Here is a 17,280-nt window from a genome sequence, read left to right as displayed (position 1 = left end):
GGAACAGATCAATTAAGGCCCCACTCAGAGACTAAACTGATCTCCCAAGGCACTTCATGTAGATATGAAAGCACACAATGGCTAAAAGCGTCCTTCTACTTGTATCTGCAACATTCAGAATGTTTCACATCATGGAATTCCCCCAGATTATTTAGGGGTCTTAATTTAGGGGTAACGCTTCGCTCACCTCTCGTCCCTGCTAAGTGGCTGTGAGGTGGCGTGTCCCTCTGGGTCCTCCATCTTGTAGGGGGAGTCGCTGAGGCCGCTCCTCCTCTGGTGCTCGGCCATCAGGGACTCCAGGTGCTTCCTCCGCTGCCGCAGCTCCTCCCGCAGGATCTGGTGGCGCCGCATCTCACACCACAGCTGCTGGAGAACCATGAAGGTAAATGAGCAGTGTCATTTTCATGGTTACATCTGCAAGATAACCCACACACTACAATACAGCTCCCTGACATCCAGCCATGGCTAACTCGGTTACGCTAACCCTTACCAGTTAACCCTCAAGAAAAGCCTTGCACTGAGCGGGTGATACAAGTGTTCCATTTGATTTTGTCAAGCAAGCACTTTAAGTCTGTGGGATGAGCATACTATCCTTGATGTTACAGTAAACTGACCCTGTCAAATCAAAATAAAGAACCCACCTCGTTGTCAGTGACAGAGGCATTAGCAGCAGCCTGGGCTGTGGGTTTGAGCACAGCGGTGGCAGCAGGAGAAGCGTTGGCTTTGGGGGCTGCAGCCGGAGCAGGGGGAGGGGCCGGGGTGGAAGTTGCAGCTGGGGGCTTCCTCATAAGGGCCTGTTGGCTCACTGTGCTGCTGGACACTGACGACTGGAGAGAAGATGGGAGAGAGAGTGTGTGAAAGAGGTTGTCTCAAATAATACCCCATTACCAATATAGAACACTATGGTTAAAATAGGTCAGAAAGAAGTTCTGACACCAAAGCCTTTCAACACAATCAATCAGGAAATAGGGTGGTGTGTGATCAGTGTGTGTGCGTGCACGTGTTACCTGCAGATCGGGGCAGGCCCACTGCAGGTCCTGGATCTTGTCCTGGATCTCCATCAGCCGCTGGCGTTCCTCGTGAAGCTGCTGCAACTCCTGCTGCTGCTGACAAAGCTTCTCCTCATACAGCTTCTCCCTGAGACACATAGAAAATATTTTAGATTCACAAACAGAATCACCAGCTGTGTAATTCACATGCTTAAACGCACTCACTTAGATATAGACACAGGTACTTTCATACACTTGTTATGGTTCAACGGCCTCTACCGCGTGTGTTGGTGCTCCATATAGGTGCGAGTAGTCTCCTACCTGGCCTTGTCTGTGAGGGTTAGGTCTCTGGGGCTCTTGCCTGTGGAGGAGGAGCCAGCAGCAGCACCTCTGGTGTTGTTGGGCTGCTGGTGGAGACCCTCGTCGGCTGTGGTGGCATCTGTATCATCACTCTGGGAGACAGGAAGTCACACGGTTACTATTCCATAAAGCCATCGCCCATAAATGACTCAAATTCCAGCTCTATTTTCTTGGACTGCAAAAGGGTCCTCTTCCACTCAGAACTGTCTAGACCACTCAGCTGCACCATGGTCATTTTAGATTCTATACAATGTGTTCTATTTTGTATTATTGGCTTATATGTATGTGTTATGTTTCTACTATATTCTCTGCTTTTGCATTCATTTTTTTTAACTGAATGTTATCAGATCTTCAACCAAAACCTAATATGAGACAGAACAAAAAACACAATGACATACTAATTTCATAAACAAAATTATCCAACACCCAATGCCCGTGTGAAAAAGTTACTGTCCCCTTGCACTCAATAACAGGTTGTGCCACCTTCAGCTGCAAAGACGGCAACCAAACGCTTCCTGTAGTCGAGCGGTCTCTCACATCACTGTGGACGAATTTTGGCACACTCTTCCATGCAGAACTGCTTTAACTTAGCAACATTTGTGGGTTTTCAAGCATGAACTGCTCTTTCAAGTCCTGCGATTCAGCTTCAGCTCACAGACAGATGGCCTGACAGTTCCCTGTAGAATTCTCTGATACAGAGCAGAATTCATGGTTCCTTCCATTAAGGCAAGTCATCCAGTTCTTGAGGCTGCAAAGTATTCCTAAACCATCACACTACCCCCACCATGCTTGACAGTTGGTATAAGGTTCTTACTTTGGAATGCAATGTTTGGTTTGCGCCAGGAATAAAAATGGGACATATGTCACCCAAAAAGTTATACTTCTGAATCATCTGTCCATAGAACATTCTTCCAAGAGTCTTGATGATCATCCAGGTGCTTTTTGGCAAACTTGAGTCAACTTTTTGGATGAGATTGGTCCCATTACTGACTTGCACTATGGGGCCAACAATTTATTTCAGATTCTATATCTCTCTCATATGCTATGTTTCTCTGTTTCTAGTCAGTCCTCTCACCTGCACCATGGCCACCAGCTCCTGGAGCTGCCGTAGTTTCTCCTTGGCGGTCTGCAGCCGGTGGACTTTGTGGGCGAAGTCTGCGTCCTCGTTCTCCAGGCTGCTCCTTCTGCTCGACCCCGAGCCCTCGCTGTCCCGGGCCCCCCGCACCTCCTCTTCATCCTCCAGGGCATCGTCATCATCGTCGTCCTTGACCTGGTTGTAGGGGCGGTTGTACTGGCACTCTGGTGGAGACAGAAACAATGAGGGTTAGTGAGATGAGTGGGTTGTGTGTGTGTGCACGTACAGGTTGCAAGCATGTAATGTGCGTATATGTCACGGTACCTATGGCTGAGGGGATGTTGAGGCTGCGGAGGTTGGCTGCTGCAGAGCGGTTGTTGATCTCACACTCGGTGTTGAGCCTCCCGTCAACGTGGTTGTTGGTGCTGCCGCCTCCTCGGCCGTTGGTCAGACTGTTCATTTCTGTCCAGTTCCCAGAATGCTGTGGGTTTCTGAACAGGGGAAAGAAAGATGGAGAAGAGCGTCAAGTCTCAATTTCACTCCCCGGTGTGATTTGCCCTTGGGAATGATATTATCTAAACCTTTATAACATTTCTTAGCCAGGAAAGTAATTGAGCACAAACAATATTTTACATTAACCAGGTAATTTGGGGTACATGAAGGGAACAGATTATATGCTTGGTTTGAAACTAACCAGTTATTGTCCGTGGTTGCCGGTTCGAATCCCAGGTCTGTGATGCTTAGAATCAGAATTGGACATAGTCCACTAATAAACAGCTCTAATGAGGAATAATAACGACTTCACCCTATTCCGTCCGTGTCCTTCAAGTACCTGATGTTGGTGATGGGGGGCCGGCGGTTCTCCTGCTCCGAGTCGAACATGGTCTCCAGCATGGAGCCGTCCTCCTCAGTCTCCTCCTCCTCCTCTTCCTCCTTCACGTTCTCATTGACTGTGTCCACCATCATGTCTGATGTCTGCTCGTAGTACTGCACCAGCTCACGCAGCTCATTCAGACGCTTGTGCACCTCCTTCAGCTTGCTGTGGTGGGCGGGGGGGGGGGAGACTTAGGCCTGATTCTGTTTTAAAATGTCTCCACCTCAAGGACTTATAAGCACCGTAAGTGAGACTTGCAAGCAGTCCATTCCTTTTGAGTCACATTTCAGAGAGAGTGTGGAGGAATGAATGGGGAGACATGGAATGGGGGAAAGAGACTAAGGTTGATACACGGACAACTGATTCAATGAAGGAGAGACACTTGACTAATTGGATCTATTGTTCATTCATCAGACTAATGAATGAATAAGAGGGATAAGGGTGATGGATGGTAGAGTTTGTCTGAAGGAACAGTGCAGTATGGATCTTCAGCTGCCGGTACCAGAGAGATACAAAGGGTGCATGCTAATAGACTGAGTTGGTTCCCTCTACTCTGCTTCATCGGCAATGGGTTGTTTTCATTTAGTCCAGGTAGTCCCAATAGAAAATGGAACACTGGTCACTGCAATAATGTTTACATACTGTTTTATTCATTCCATATATTGTATTCTAGTCAATGCAATCCTATTCAACTATTGCTGAATATAAACTATTCTATCCTACAGACTCACTAAATATTCTATCCACAAAAAAAAGAAACGTCCCTTTTACGGGACCCTGTCTTTCAAAGACAATTCTTAAAAATCCAAATAACTTCACAGATCTTCATTGTAAAGGGTTTAAACACTGCTTGTTCAATGAACCCTAAACAATTAATGAACATGCACCTGTGGAACGGTCATTAAGACACTAACAGCTTACAGACGGTAGGTAATTAAGGTCACAGTTATGAAAACTTAGGACACTAAAGTGGCCTTTCTACTGACTTTGAAACACACCAACAAAAAAAATACCCAGGGTCCCTACTCATCTGCGTGAACGTGCCTTAGGCATGTTGCAAGGAGGCATGAGGACTGCAGATGTGGTACTGTGAGAGGCTTAAGACAGCGCTACAGGGAGACAGGACGGACAGCTGATCGTCCTCGCAGTGGCAGACCACGCGTAACAACAGCTGCACAAGATCGGTACATCACACCTGCGGGACAGGTACAGATTGGAAACAACTGCCCGAGTTACACCAGGAAAGCACAATCCCTCCATCAGTGCTCAGACTGTCCCAATAGGCTGAGAGAAGCTGGACTGAGGGCTTGTAGGCCGGTTGTTAAGCAGGTTCTCACCAGATATCACCGGCAACAACGTTGCCTATGGGCACAAACCCACCATTGCTGGACCAGACAGTACTGGCAAACAGTTGTCTTCACTGACAAGTCGCGGTTTTGTCTCACCAGGAATGTTAGTGTTCTGCCATGGCCAGCAAAGAGCCCGGATCTCAAACCCATTGAGCACGTCTGGGACCTATTGGATCAGAGGGTGAGGGCTGGGGCCATTCCCCCAGAAATTGTCAGGAAACTTGCAGGTGCCTTGGTGGAAGAGTGGGGTAACATCTCACAGCAAGAACTGGCAAATCTGGTGCAGTCCATGAGGAGGAGATGCACTGCAGTACTTCATGCAGCTGGTGGCCACACCAAATACTGACTGTTATTTTTGATTTTGACCCCCCCTTTGTTCAGGGACACATTATTCAATTTCTGTTAGTCACATGTCTGTGGAACATGTTCAGTTTGTGTCTCAGTTGTTGAATCTTGTTAGGTCCATACAAATATTTACACATGTTGGCTGTTGGCTGAAAATAAACAGTTGACAGTGAAGACTTTTTTTTTTGGGCTGAGTTTACGATCCATGTCTATACATCCCATCCAGTGCATTCGGAAAGTATTCAGACCACTTGACTTTTTCCACATTTTGATAAATTACAGCCTTAATATAAAATGTACTAAATACAAAAATGAACTCAATCAATATAGCCCATAATCACAGAGAAAACAGAAATACCTTATTTACATAACTATTCAGACATTTTGCTATGACTGAAAATTGAGTTCAGGTGCATCCTGTTTCCATTGACCATCCTTGAGATGTTTCTACAACTTGGGAGTCCACCTGTGGTAAATTCAATTGATTGGACATGATTTGGAAAAGGCACACACCGATCTATGTAAGGTACCACAGTCGACAGTGCATGTCAGAGCAAAAACCAAGCCATGAGGTCAAAGGAATTGTCTGTAGAGCTCCGAGACAGGATTGCGTCGAGGCACAGATCTGGGGAAAGGGTACCAAAAAATGTCTGCAGCATTGAAGGTCTCCATGAACACAGTGGCCATCTTTCCTAAATGGAAAAAGTTTGGAACCACCAAAACTCTTCCTAGAGCTGGCCGCTCGGCCAAACTGAGCAATCGGGGGAGAAGGCCCTTGGTCAGGGAGGTGACAAAGAACCCAATGGTCACTCTGACAGAGCTCCAGAGTTCCTCTGTAGAGACGGGAGAACCTTTCAGAAGGACAACCATCTTGGCAGCAATCCACCAATCAGGCCTTTATGGTTGAGTGGCCAGACGGAAATCACTCCTCAGTAAAAGGAACACGACAGCCGCTTGGAGTACACCCAAAATGCACCTCAAGGACTCTGACTATGAGAAACAAGATTATCTGGTCTGATGCAACCAAGATTGAACTCTTTGGCCTGAAAGCCAAGCGCCACATCTGGAAGAAACCTGGCACCATCCCTACGGAGAAGCATGGTGGTGGCAGCATCATGCTGTGGAGATGTTTTTCAGCGACAGGGGGACTAGTCAGGATTGAGGGAAAGATGAACGGAGCAAAGTACAGAGAGATCCTTGATGAAAACCTGCTCCAGAAAACACAGGACCTCAGACTGGGGCGAAAGTTCACCTTCCCACAGGACAACGACCCTAAGAACACAGCCAAGACAACGTAGGAGTGGCTTCAGGACAAGTCTCTGAATGTTCTTGAGTGGCCCAGCCAATGCCCGGACTTGAACCCGCTCCAACATCTCTGGCAAGACCTGAAAATAGCTGTGCAGCGACGCTCCACATCCAACCTGACAGAGCTTGAAAGGATCTGCCGAGAAGAACGCGAGAAACTCCCCAAATAGAGGTGTGCCAAGCTTGTAGCATCACACCCAAGAAGACTTGAGGCTATAATCACTGCCAAAGGTGCTTCAACAAAGTACTGAGTAAAGGGTCTGAATACTTACGTAAATATGATATCAGTTTATAGTTAATACATTTGCAAAAATGTCTAAAAACCCATTTTTCCTTTGTAATGATGGGGTATTGTGTGTAGATTGATGAAGGGAAAAAAATATTTAACCCCTTTTAGAATAAGGCAAAATGTGGGAAAAGTCAAAGGGTCTGAACACTTTCCGAATGCACTGTATACATGCACACATACATATTCATACGCCTGACTCAGACATTGCTCGTCCTAATATTTCTTAATTCCATTCTTTTAGAGATTTGTGTGTATTGTTTAGATATTACTGCACTGTTGGGAGCTAGGAACACAAGCATGTCGCTACACCCGCAATAACATATGCTAAATATGTGTATGCAACCAATAAAATGTGATTTGGACAAGTGCAGGAAGTCCCTCTGCATTTCAGTCAGTTTTCTACCATTTGGTTTCTTATGAATACAACTGTGGTGTGATGTGCACTGATCGTAATAATAGTTGAAGTTGCGTACCGGAGTTTGTCTGCTGGAGCGTCCTCATGCTGGGGTTGCTGGGTGTGTGTGGAGGGGTGGTAGGTGGAGGGGTCCCGTCTCATGGCTGAGGCCCCGTTGGGCTCCCGATACAGGCCAGAGGGGCGGTCCGAGGGGCCCACGCCCAGAGCCAGGCTACGCTGAGAGGACAGGGACACACTGCCACCGCGACCTGACAGAACACACATTACTCACACATGCACGGCAGCAAACTTACAAGCTTGTATCATATGCACCAAGGTTCCCCGCAAAGAACGTTAGATGGGAGCTGCGCAAAAAATCCAAATTAAAAAAAACTAGTTTATCATCATTAAAGGCAATGTTTTGCAGGAAATGGTATTTGTAGGTGTTTAAATTAGCAAGAATCTTGCCCAAAAATATATCACTGCTCCCCCCTCCCTGACGGTGTTATCCTACTCCAAGTCAGTTAGAGAGACAAACCGTAACTTACAGGAGTTGTTGTTGAGGGTCTGGTCACGGAGTGAGTGCAGCTCCTGCAGGATCTTGTCCATGGTCTGCTTCTTGTCCTGCAGCTCCTGCAACTTGGTCAGCTTGGCGCTCGCCGCCGAGGCCGACGTGGGGTTGATGGAGGTCAGGGAGGTGAGAGGGCTGGGATGGAGGAAGGAGGAGGCAGTGCGGGAAGGAGGGGAAGGCTGGGAGGAGCGAGAGCGGCAGACTTCCCGGGAGAGGGAGAGGCTCGCGGCTTGTCTGCGGTTGTCTGGAACGGCTGCCTTGGTCTGAGGAAGGAAAGGCACACAGGATGTTAGTAGGTGTTAGTAGTTGAACAAACATTCAACTCATAATTTATTACTTTGATGGGTAGCACTTTACATTACCACAGGATAAAGTGGTAATAACATGGTAACAAGTTCTAATTACTCAACATGAAGACTTAATTTTGCCCAGTTATCCCTTCATTTAAATGTAATCATTTTAGTTACAGGGTTATACACCACGTCTGTAATAGAGAAGTAACAATATCATGTTATTACAACTTTTGACATTTGCCAGGATTGTATTCATTAGGCAGAACAAAGCGCTTATACTTTTGACTGTGGTGTGCCCTAATTAATACAACCCAGTATTGTATGTAGCTGGTACCTGGGAGTCATGCAGCTGGTTGTGGAAGCGTTGAATGAGGTCGTTCAGCTCATCGTTCAGCTCCGAGGTGATGCTCAGCCCTGACACACTGCCTGTGTTCTCTGTCGGCACTGAAACACACACACAACAAATTAAATAAGGTTACGTGTGTGTGTAGCTACCAGCTCTGCATATGCGCCGTGTGTCCAGTGTGTGTTTACTCCTCTGCATGCGCGCCCTCTCTCTATGTGGCCCGTGTCTCACCGGTGTCAGCCATGGTTTGTGTGGCTTGCTGGGAGCTGTGCTGCATGGTCAGTAGTGCTGCCTGACGGCCCTGTAGAGCCCTGAGCTGCTCCTGCTGCTCCAGCATCTTCTTCAGGAGCTCATGCTGCTTCTTCAAGTTCTCCAGCTCCTCCTTCTGGTCACTGCGGCCTGCAATACGGCCCTGTTGGAGACACGCACATAAGAAATCTCCAGCACAAGCAGAACTGGTTGTGCGTCAGATGCTGACGGCGCAGACTTCCTGGTGTTACACCGGCAATGGAAGGGATGGAGAGAAGGAGGGAGGGAGAAGGAGGGAGGGAGGGAGGGAGAAAGAGGGATGGAGAGAAGGAGGGATGGAGAGAAGGAGGGATGGAGAGAAGGAGGGATGGAGAGAAGGAGGGATGGAGAGAAGGAGGGATGGAGAGAAGGAGGGATGGAGTGGGATGAGGGAGGGATGGCAGCAATAAAATTAGCCTTGGTCTGCTTGGGTGACTACTTCTAGAAGAAGTGTCTTACTATCTGGTAGCAGCATATCAGATGATCTCGTTTGTGACCAATCCAAACTCCTCTATAAAACAAAAAACTAGCAGGATGAGTTGGTTGTCAGAACTAGAGGAAGGGCTACTTACGGTGGCATTGGAGGCGTCCGAGGAGCGCACCTCGATGTTGAGGGTGGTGCTCTCTGGCAATGAGCCTGAACCCACGGCCGAGTCCAGTGTTCCCGCCTCGTCCTCCTCCTTCTCCCTCGCCTACAGAAGAGGCGGCGGTCAGTAAAATAGTAGGCACGGACTGCAAGCACGGTCTCCCTCTTTAGCCCGAACTATGATACTATGGACACTGAGGGTGTAGTGGCTATGGGAACACAGGTCTTCAACCGTTTTCTTCCCTTTCTCCACCTCACTTTCAATGTAATACTTGAACAGTGGTTGGGGAAAAAGTTGCTATACAACAATGGAAATAGTCATAACTACTCGCACATAAATGCCGGAGGGGGGTAACCTATGTAATATTGATTGCAAAATGCGCTGACAGCAAGATCAAATGACACGTGCCATCCAGCAGTTCCGAAGCAGTGTGTCATGTCCTAGATTTGTCTGCCAAATGGAACAAGATACACAACTGTCTTGCCGGCGTTTCAGACGCCTTGGCATTAAAAATACATGACCAGGGTGCAGTGAAAAGTTCCCAAGCACAACACCTTGAACTATCAACAGCAATGTGAGAAAGAAGCAGTGTACTGCAGGCTTCTTTAACAGAGAAAAGCCCAAGGCTGCCGTAGCTTGTTTTTACTATAAATACCATAGTGAATTCAAACTTAAAGTCTCTCGAAAGCAGCCCCCTTCATCCTTAAATGACAGAAGGATGGAAAGAGAAAAATAAAGACACAGATCAAGTCAAAGACAGAGAAAGGAGAAAAACAGAGAGACAGTGAGAAAGCCGTGATAAGCCAGCGTACTGTACTGACCAGCATCTTCTGCAGGAAGCGGAGGTAGGACCTCTCCTGCTCTTTGAGGTGGGCGATGAGGTGGGTGAGGCGCTCCACGTTGGCCGGGATGTCGTTCTTCTCCACCAGGTCATCCCTCATGGAGCTGGCTTTGCCGATATACTCCCGGATCTGAACTAACTTGCTCACCACCTGATAGGGACACCAGAGTGTGTAAGTGTGTGTGAGAGACAGGGTGTTTATGAGATAGTGGCACAGCAGAGAGAGAGCATGTGTGCGTGCATGTCTGAGAGTGTAAATGATAGAGAGAGCGAGACAGAGAAATGGTGTGTGAGAGCGTGGATACCAGTCCGCTCACTGCAGACTGAGCTAAACGAGGGCAGAACTCACTTGGGAACCTGCGGTGGTGGCATATTTTTAAATTGCCCTAAATAAGCACTGGTTTCATCATCATCTTGCCTGCCTAGTCTCCCATCCTTGTTCTACCATTTATTTTCTTACAAGATCGAGAGCACAGCATGCCATGTGACCGTTTGCAGACAGTACAGGACGATCAGTTCAGCGCAAGCACAGACTTGAGTGGTGAAAATGCTGTTCCAAGGTATGCTATTTATATAGATGTGTTCAAAATGTGTTACTGAGTAAGACAAATTTACAAGTTTTTCCCTCTATGTACCCACAACTAAACTAACTTTGTTCTAAGCATTGTCCTATGTTTGTTCTATTTTAATTAAGTATTGAAACTACAAACTTCAATAATTTGCATTGTGCAATAAGTGGCTGATCAAACAAAACAGACTACATACAGAGAGTATAAAATGTGAATAAAAAAGTGCCTAGACGTTACCTACCTGGCTACTGTCGATGCTGAGCTCTCCTCTCACATCCTCCCTAGAGGGAAGGAGCCCTCTCTCGGCCCTTCTACCTAGCCTGTGGGTGTCATTGCTGGGCAGGGAGGGGGTGAACGCTTCCCTGAGACCAAGACCCAGGCCAGGGCTCTGCTTCTTGGCTGTGGCGGCGACGGAGGGGGTTGCGGGGGCCGAGGCAGAGGGCGCCTCCCGGCTCTTGTTGGTGTTGACGTGCAGCGGCAGGAATTTGAAGGGCTTTTTGTTTTCCGCCGCCAGCTCTCGCTGATTGTTGGCTGCTGTGACACGACCCTGGGAGTCGCTGCCCACGCTCCTCTGGGAAAAGAGAGAGCGAGGGATGTATCATAACCTGGCTTCCAGACTAAATTACAGTACTCTGAAACAGAACAATGCAGCAGAACCTCTGCGATATAAAAAGATGGAAAGAAGGTTCTTTGGAACATTGAATAGTTTTTTAAAAACTTTCACATTTGTGAAGACAACACACCAAGAAAAGTGTGCATTTTTACATGAACAGTACCCTTTCACAACATCTTCGGTGAACACATTTCTGGATTAACTATGACCCCCCTCCAGACACCAACCCCGAACAATCACAGACGAATACTCCAAGAAGAAATGCTTAGTTAAGAAAGCTCTAGGGAGAATCCTCTCACCTCGTCTAGATCAGTGAAGTTGATCCTCTGCCGGAGACGGTCCAGCTCGGCCTGGTCAGGCACCGACATCTGGGTGGTGTACTTGACGTGGGGGAAGGAGTGAGGGGTGTTTGTCCTTCTCCGCCCCGTGCCAGGTGTGGACTCCGGGGAGATGTCATTGGTCAGCCGGCTCTCCGCCACGCCGCCGGCTGAGAATTTCTTCCGGTTCTTCTCCGTTGAGCGGTTGGCCTTCTTCTGCTGGATGCCCCAGTCCTGAGAGGGGACAGGAAGCTTTCAAAAAGGGGTGTAGGGTGAAGTTATCCCTAAACACTGATCTTGGGTCAGTTTTGCATTTCCCCACCACAAATGGTTCAGGTTGGGATTGAGGGTGGGGAAGCTGATCCTTGACATTTACCTAGGGGAAACATCACCCTGGAGCTTTAAAAAAGGACAGAAGGTCATATCCACATATGCATGTGTTTTATGTAATACCATGTACTGTATAATGCTGTACTTGCTTGATGATAAGCACATCATGGTTCCCCAAAAGGGACACATTACAATAAACTTGTAATATACTATTTCAAATCCATGTCTCGCTTTGGTCATCATTGTAGGTAGACTGACAGACTCTAGAGCTAGACAGTGAGGGAGCTGAATCCTTACTAAAGCTTTCGAGTACCACAGCAAGAGTCATAATACCCATAAAACCTAGCGATCAAACAGGGAAAATGGTTCCAATAGTTTTTCCACCATTCATTTTTCCCCATAAAGGGATTTTAGAAAAACTTCAGATAAGGGCTGTAAATTGTGTAGATGAATGGTGGGGAAATTATTGGAACCATTTCCCTGACCTCAAGGTTTTATGGGTATTATAACACCTCCACCGTGGGGCTATATGCACAAACTCATGCAATCAAAGATCTTAGTTACTTTCGCAAATCTCCAGTTAGGATTTAACCTTTTAGTGTCCATTGTCAACGGTCCCAAATGTCACACCATTCCAGTAGTGCCCTACTTTCTACCAGGACCCATAGGGCTCTGGTCAAAAGTAGTGCATTGCGCTACATAGGGAATAGGGTTGCCTTTGGGACGCAGCCATTGTCTCTCTCGTCTACTCTGTACCATGTTGTTGAGCCTGTCCTCTAGGCTGCTGCCATTGGTAACGGTCCAGTTGTGCAGCTCCTGATCCTCTGCGCAGTCGTCAAAGGGAGTGCCCCCTGTCGCCATGTCCTCCTCTGTGCCGCACCTGTTGGGTTGTTGACATGCATTGTCAGTGAACACTCTAGAACGGCTTTGGACTGGAGGCAAAAGCATGTACACACACAGTAGGTCTCTTTCATACTGGCATACTGTACACAACTCATTCACTCACCAGGGTTTCCGCTTGCGGGTAATTGCCAGCTTTTGGACAATAACAAAATGAAAAACCGATAAAAATCGTTGCCAGCCAAATTGACCAGGAGAAGAAGAAAAAAACACCCCAGTGCAAAATAATGCTTTTTTATTAATTGATGGAAATACAGTTGTCACCAACCGGTCGATCGACCTCCAATGAATTCCTAGTCAATCGCTAAAACATTTCTGTAAAAAACCCAATGATAAAGCACTGTGTTCCTATTTATTTATAGGTCTCGGGCTGACGGCGGTAGGTGCACCCAATTCACCTGCCCTACGCGCCGGGTAGGCGAACTGTTGCCATTTTATGTGTCTGAAGGTATAAACTGCCTTCCCTAGGGCCCAGAGAGCAAATCAAGTGCACTACAGGCCTACCGATGGCCAATCGGATGGCTCAGATTAGCATCTCTGCAGTATCGTCGCACGCATAAAAGAAAAAGCTACAGCAAAGTAGATACTGTGAGATTAAAACCCCGACTAGACAAACTGTCAACGAATACAGCAAAGAGCTGCTTTTTATATGAATGAGTTCATTTTAAAGTTCTTACTCAGCACTGTCAACACTTTTATAGGCCATGAATTGCAGGTTCCCATTTCCACTCAGCCCTACAACTAGCAGTGCAGCAGTAATGAATGAGTAGGAAAGTGGATCTATAGGCATGCGTCATTATTAGCAGCTTGGGTCTTTAATACAGAGGAATATTTCACTTTCTCTGTCCATAGGAGTAACGTGAATTTGTGCACGAGGCAGAAATAATGTGGTGTGACTCAAGTTTCACTATCAGCTGGAAGACGGTGTCCATTTTTTGGTCAGTGGAGGAAAGGGAGAGCGGAGGGATGTTGAGAGGCGGACGCTCAGTCTGCTGCCCTCTCCTCTGCTGAGACTGACCATCAGATGCAGGCACCATCAGCCAAGGGGGCGGCAGGTAGCCTAGTGGTTAGAGCGTTAGGCCAGTAACCAAAAGGTTACTAGATCAAATCCCCGAGCTGACAAGGTAAAAATCTGTCGTTCTGCCACTGAACAAGGCAGTTAACCCACTCTTCCTAGCCCTTCATTTTAAATAAAAATAAATTCTCTTAACAGACTTGACTAGTTAAATAAAAATACCCCATACAGACTGGTGCAGCATAAACAATCTGAGCTACAGTAGACCTACATGCAAATAAACCATTGCCATATATGGATCTGTGCCATTTACTTTGAACTGGATTGTGTTTACAGTGGTTGTGAGTAGATGTGCTTGTTTTGAGATCAAAGCAAGAGCTGCATGCAGCAACGTGTGCACATTTTGTTCATATCCTTTGCTAGTTAATGAGTTATTAGTGCAGTTAAATATAATTAGTAGTCATTAATAGCTCATTTCTAGTCAACAATGGGTGAGTGATTGCTTCTGGCAAGAGCACAAAACTTGTACATTTCTAGACATCTTTGAAAAGCGAGTCAGTTAAAGAGCTTTGTCTTAAAAGGGGCAGTGTTGTATTTTGAGACTGGCTACTTAGCTTATTTAAGCCCATAGGCAGAGGGTAGCATAATTTCTGATTCTCTGTAATAATGGTATGACAATAATAATGTATTTTATTTTGTAAAGTGGCTTCTTAGATCAAACAGCATTTTCAGTCACCTTGTCTGAAGGAGAAGTTGATGAACAGGTTATTGTCAAGCCCTGTATGTTTTTTCCAAAAGTCTCATGGAATGTAAACCTACATTGAACACCACACATTGGCTGCTACTGTAGGCTGAAAGATAGAACAGCTATTTCCATGTTAAAATTTTATGAGGTGCATTTTCTTCATTGTTTTTGATGTTAGGTCACTCTGGTAGGTCTACATTATGATCAAATAGCCACAGTATCCTACATACTACTGTTCAAACTAACTTAAAGCAGGTACAGCCTCAGTGTTCAGAGTAAATGCACACTGGAAGTTACACCAAATTTTTACACCTTTCAAGTTCCAGCTCAGCAGACCTGAAATTTGTTCAGTGCCGAAAAATAAATAAAAGGAACCTGGGTCGTAATGTATAATTTCTTACCTGCGCACAGAGCCTATTTTGAGCGGAATATCGCTTGTCAGACAGTGCGCGCTACTGCTGAAGTAAAACATGTACTTTTATAAGACCAGTCATTGGGCAACAATTCTGAAAGCAGTCACCTGAAAACAGTTGATGGCCACGATTAAAAAGAGCTACTACTTTTATTTCCCAACTGGCAATTGCAACATTCCTCTCAATCAAGTGCAACCGTAGGCATGCTATCAGCACGTCACCCACCAGTTTGCTGGCAGCAGTACGCATTTTGCAAACAAACTTACAAACAATTTTAACCTAAAAGTTTTTACTTCATATTATGGGGCATGTCTTACCTTGCTTCAAAGCAGCCTAGGAAAAATCTGACCATAGAAACACAGAAGCAATTACTTTATGGACTTCCTCATATACTATTTAAACCAGCATCTCTCCTGTTGGTTTTCATACAAACTTTCTTTCGTTGTCCAGAAGCCAAAATCCCAGTTATATTAGCAACCTAAGTTTAACAGAGATTTATCTGTGTCACATATGGAACCGCTGGCATCAGGTGCGATGTTTGGAATGGTGTTGTTTTACCACAAATTGCATTTTGGCAAATGTTTGAAAATAATGCTTTAGTGTCTGCTTCATTACAGGAGTTGGGTGTTCTGTTAAAATGAATATCATAATCAAAATTTCTGTCATTTTTAGCACCATTGTTGTAACAGACCACGTTGTAACAGAGTGCATGATTCTAGAGGTGTTTGTTGCTTTCAGAAACAGCCTCCAGTCAGAAACAGTGCCTTGTTTGGAGGAATGTTCCTGCAACTAAGCAACAGTCAACATTCACAGACCTTTCCCTAAGTATGACAAGTATTACAGTAAACTAAACCATAACATGAGGCATAACGTTAATAATCCAAAACACCATAGCTAACTACAAACCATTGTATGACTTATTTATGACACAGCTAAATAATACAACTGTGCCGATATCAATAACGTTACCTTACCTATCGATTACGTACCTGTGTGGTGTATTCAGTTACCCACTATTCATTTGTTGGTTTGCTTTTGGAGAAATCGCGGACTGATTAAGGATTTCTTGTTGACTAACAGTTTCCCAACAAAAGGCACTGTTTAGTCAATAGGGATTAGCGTTAAACCAGCGTTGTAGACCGCTAGAATTCCCGGTAACGTTTCCGAAATTCCCTCCACTTCAGCGAGTTCGAGGGAGCCAACTGTCACTAGCAACAACTAACGAGCCCCCCTCTGAGAACTTCTAGTTAACGTAAAAGAATAATGGGGACAAAAACCGTCATCAATATACACTCCAATAGCCTATCGATGCGGTGTATTCATCATTTGGGATACCAATGGGGCTATGCAAATCTAAACTACTTTACATTTGGTTTTGTCACTGTTTGGCAACATGAAGTTGCACGCCATGGTAACGCATGAGCCCTCCCCTTCCCCGCGAAAACTGGGGGTGAAATTCCGACAATGGAAAATACATTGAAGGCTAACAAACGTTACAATTGTTGCATTCACTGCCCTTTGAAAGTTTGAAAAATGGATGTTCAAAACAAAAGCTAATGTTAAATTCGGAGAGGAAAGTACTGTCACTATCTAGTCGGAGTTACAGTTAGCTAGGATTTACAATACCTTGCAGACACTTGCGTAGGTAACGTCAACTTGCTAGTAACGTTAGCTAACGTGACCCATCTAGCTAGCTGGCTAACTAAAAACAAACAAGATTTCACGGCCCGACAAGATTGCATGCCTAGATAGCTAGCTGCCTAGTTAGTTATTGTTGGCTATAATAGTTTCAAAATAAGCACACGTTAAATACATTAGCTAATGTCTCCTCAAATACAGCACCAACCTAGTTTTGTTTTGGGTAAGGAGGTAGGTAGCTAGCTAGCGAACTGCGTGATGATGCTACGTTAGCTAGCTGGTGGTGAACTAGCCACTTGCCTTGGCTAATAAAAGTAGTGGAAATAAATGAATTACCTCAGTGAGTTTTTGAGAAATTATCGTAACACTTTATGGTCAACGGCTCATTCTAAGAGCCAGGAGAAGACTGTGTCTCAATAAATACAAATAAGTCGTTTCGGTGTTGTTGATGATTCCCCTCAGTCAATGTACACTTATCAGCCCAGTGTCAGCCATTATATTCCCTGTTCAAGGAGGCGGAATGATATAAAATTGTAGTGCTACTCGCACAAGAGCCCTCATCAATACTGTTATGTTTTTCCTCAAATGCACACACACACACATGTAAATAGTATATCAAAGTGAGTGTAATTGTGTACAATATTTTTGACAAAATGTACAGGCAATGGCACCCTTATTGAATAAGGTACTATTTGGGCTCTCGGATGGTTAACTAACGTTACGTTGCAATAATGTCAGTGTTTTGCCTAAAAGTTGCATTTTGAACAGATCAAGTTTATTTCAATTTAATCAAATTGGCCAATGACTTACAGTATTCACTCACACTAGTGCCAT

The 17,280-nt window shown here is 45.6% G+C and overlaps 1 protein-coding gene across 9 annotated transcripts in view; it reads right to left on the bottom strand.

Annotated features, from left to right (window-relative positions):
- The window catches only part of LOC129841139 (pericentriolar material 1 protein-like), a 40,223-nt gene extending 23,270 nt beyond the window's left edge, over positions 1–16,953 (bottom strand). For 6 of the 9 annotated variants that reach the window (XM_055909266.1, XM_055909271.1, XM_055909272.1 and 3 more), the window contains exons 1-17: positions 16,783–16,953; positions 12,492–12,615; positions 11,388–11,639; positions 10,717–11,046; positions 9,887–10,057; positions 9,051–9,170; positions 8,422–8,602; positions 8,179–8,288; positions 7,529–7,814; positions 7,060–7,249; positions 3,257–3,463; positions 2,749–2,915; positions 2,425–2,648; positions 1,311–1,441; positions 1,008–1,137; positions 642–827; positions 188–366 (exon numbers count right to left, since the gene is read on the bottom strand). In XM_055909266.1, coding sequence (XP_055765241.1) covers positions 188–366; positions 642–827; positions 1,008–1,137; positions 1,311–1,441; positions 2,425–2,648; positions 2,749–2,915; positions 3,257–3,463; positions 7,060–7,249; positions 7,529–7,814; positions 8,179–8,288; positions 8,422–8,602; positions 9,051–9,170; positions 9,887–10,057; positions 10,717–11,046; positions 11,388–11,639; positions 12,492–12,596 — 2,969 coding nt within the window. In that variant the 5' untranslated portion in view covers positions 12,597–12,615; positions 16,783–16,953. Of the gene's footprint in view, positions 1–187; positions 367–641; positions 828–1,007; positions 1,138–1,310; positions 1,442–2,424; positions 2,649–2,748; positions 2,916–3,256; positions 3,464–7,059; positions 7,250–7,528; positions 7,815–8,178; positions 8,289–8,421; positions 8,603–9,050; positions 9,171–9,886; positions 10,058–10,716; positions 11,047–11,387; positions 11,640–12,491; positions 12,616–15,797; positions 16,165–16,782 lie in introns of those variants that run through there. The other 3 variants (XM_055909268.1, XM_055909274.1, XM_055909267.1) reach the window with 2 other exon arrangements.
- Between the last annotated feature and the right edge of the window lie 327 nt (positions 16,954–17,280).

Source organism: Salvelinus fontinalis, chromosome 42 (genome assembly GCF_029448725.1).
Source record: "Salvelinus fontinalis isolate EN_2023a chromosome 42, ASM2944872v1, whole genome shotgun sequence".
NCBI lineage: Eukaryota > Metazoa > Chordata > Actinopteri > Salmoniformes > Salmonidae > Salvelinus > Salvelinus fontinalis.
Note: the sequence above shows the minus strand (reverse complement) of the source record. Positions and strands in the feature narration are given on the sequence as shown.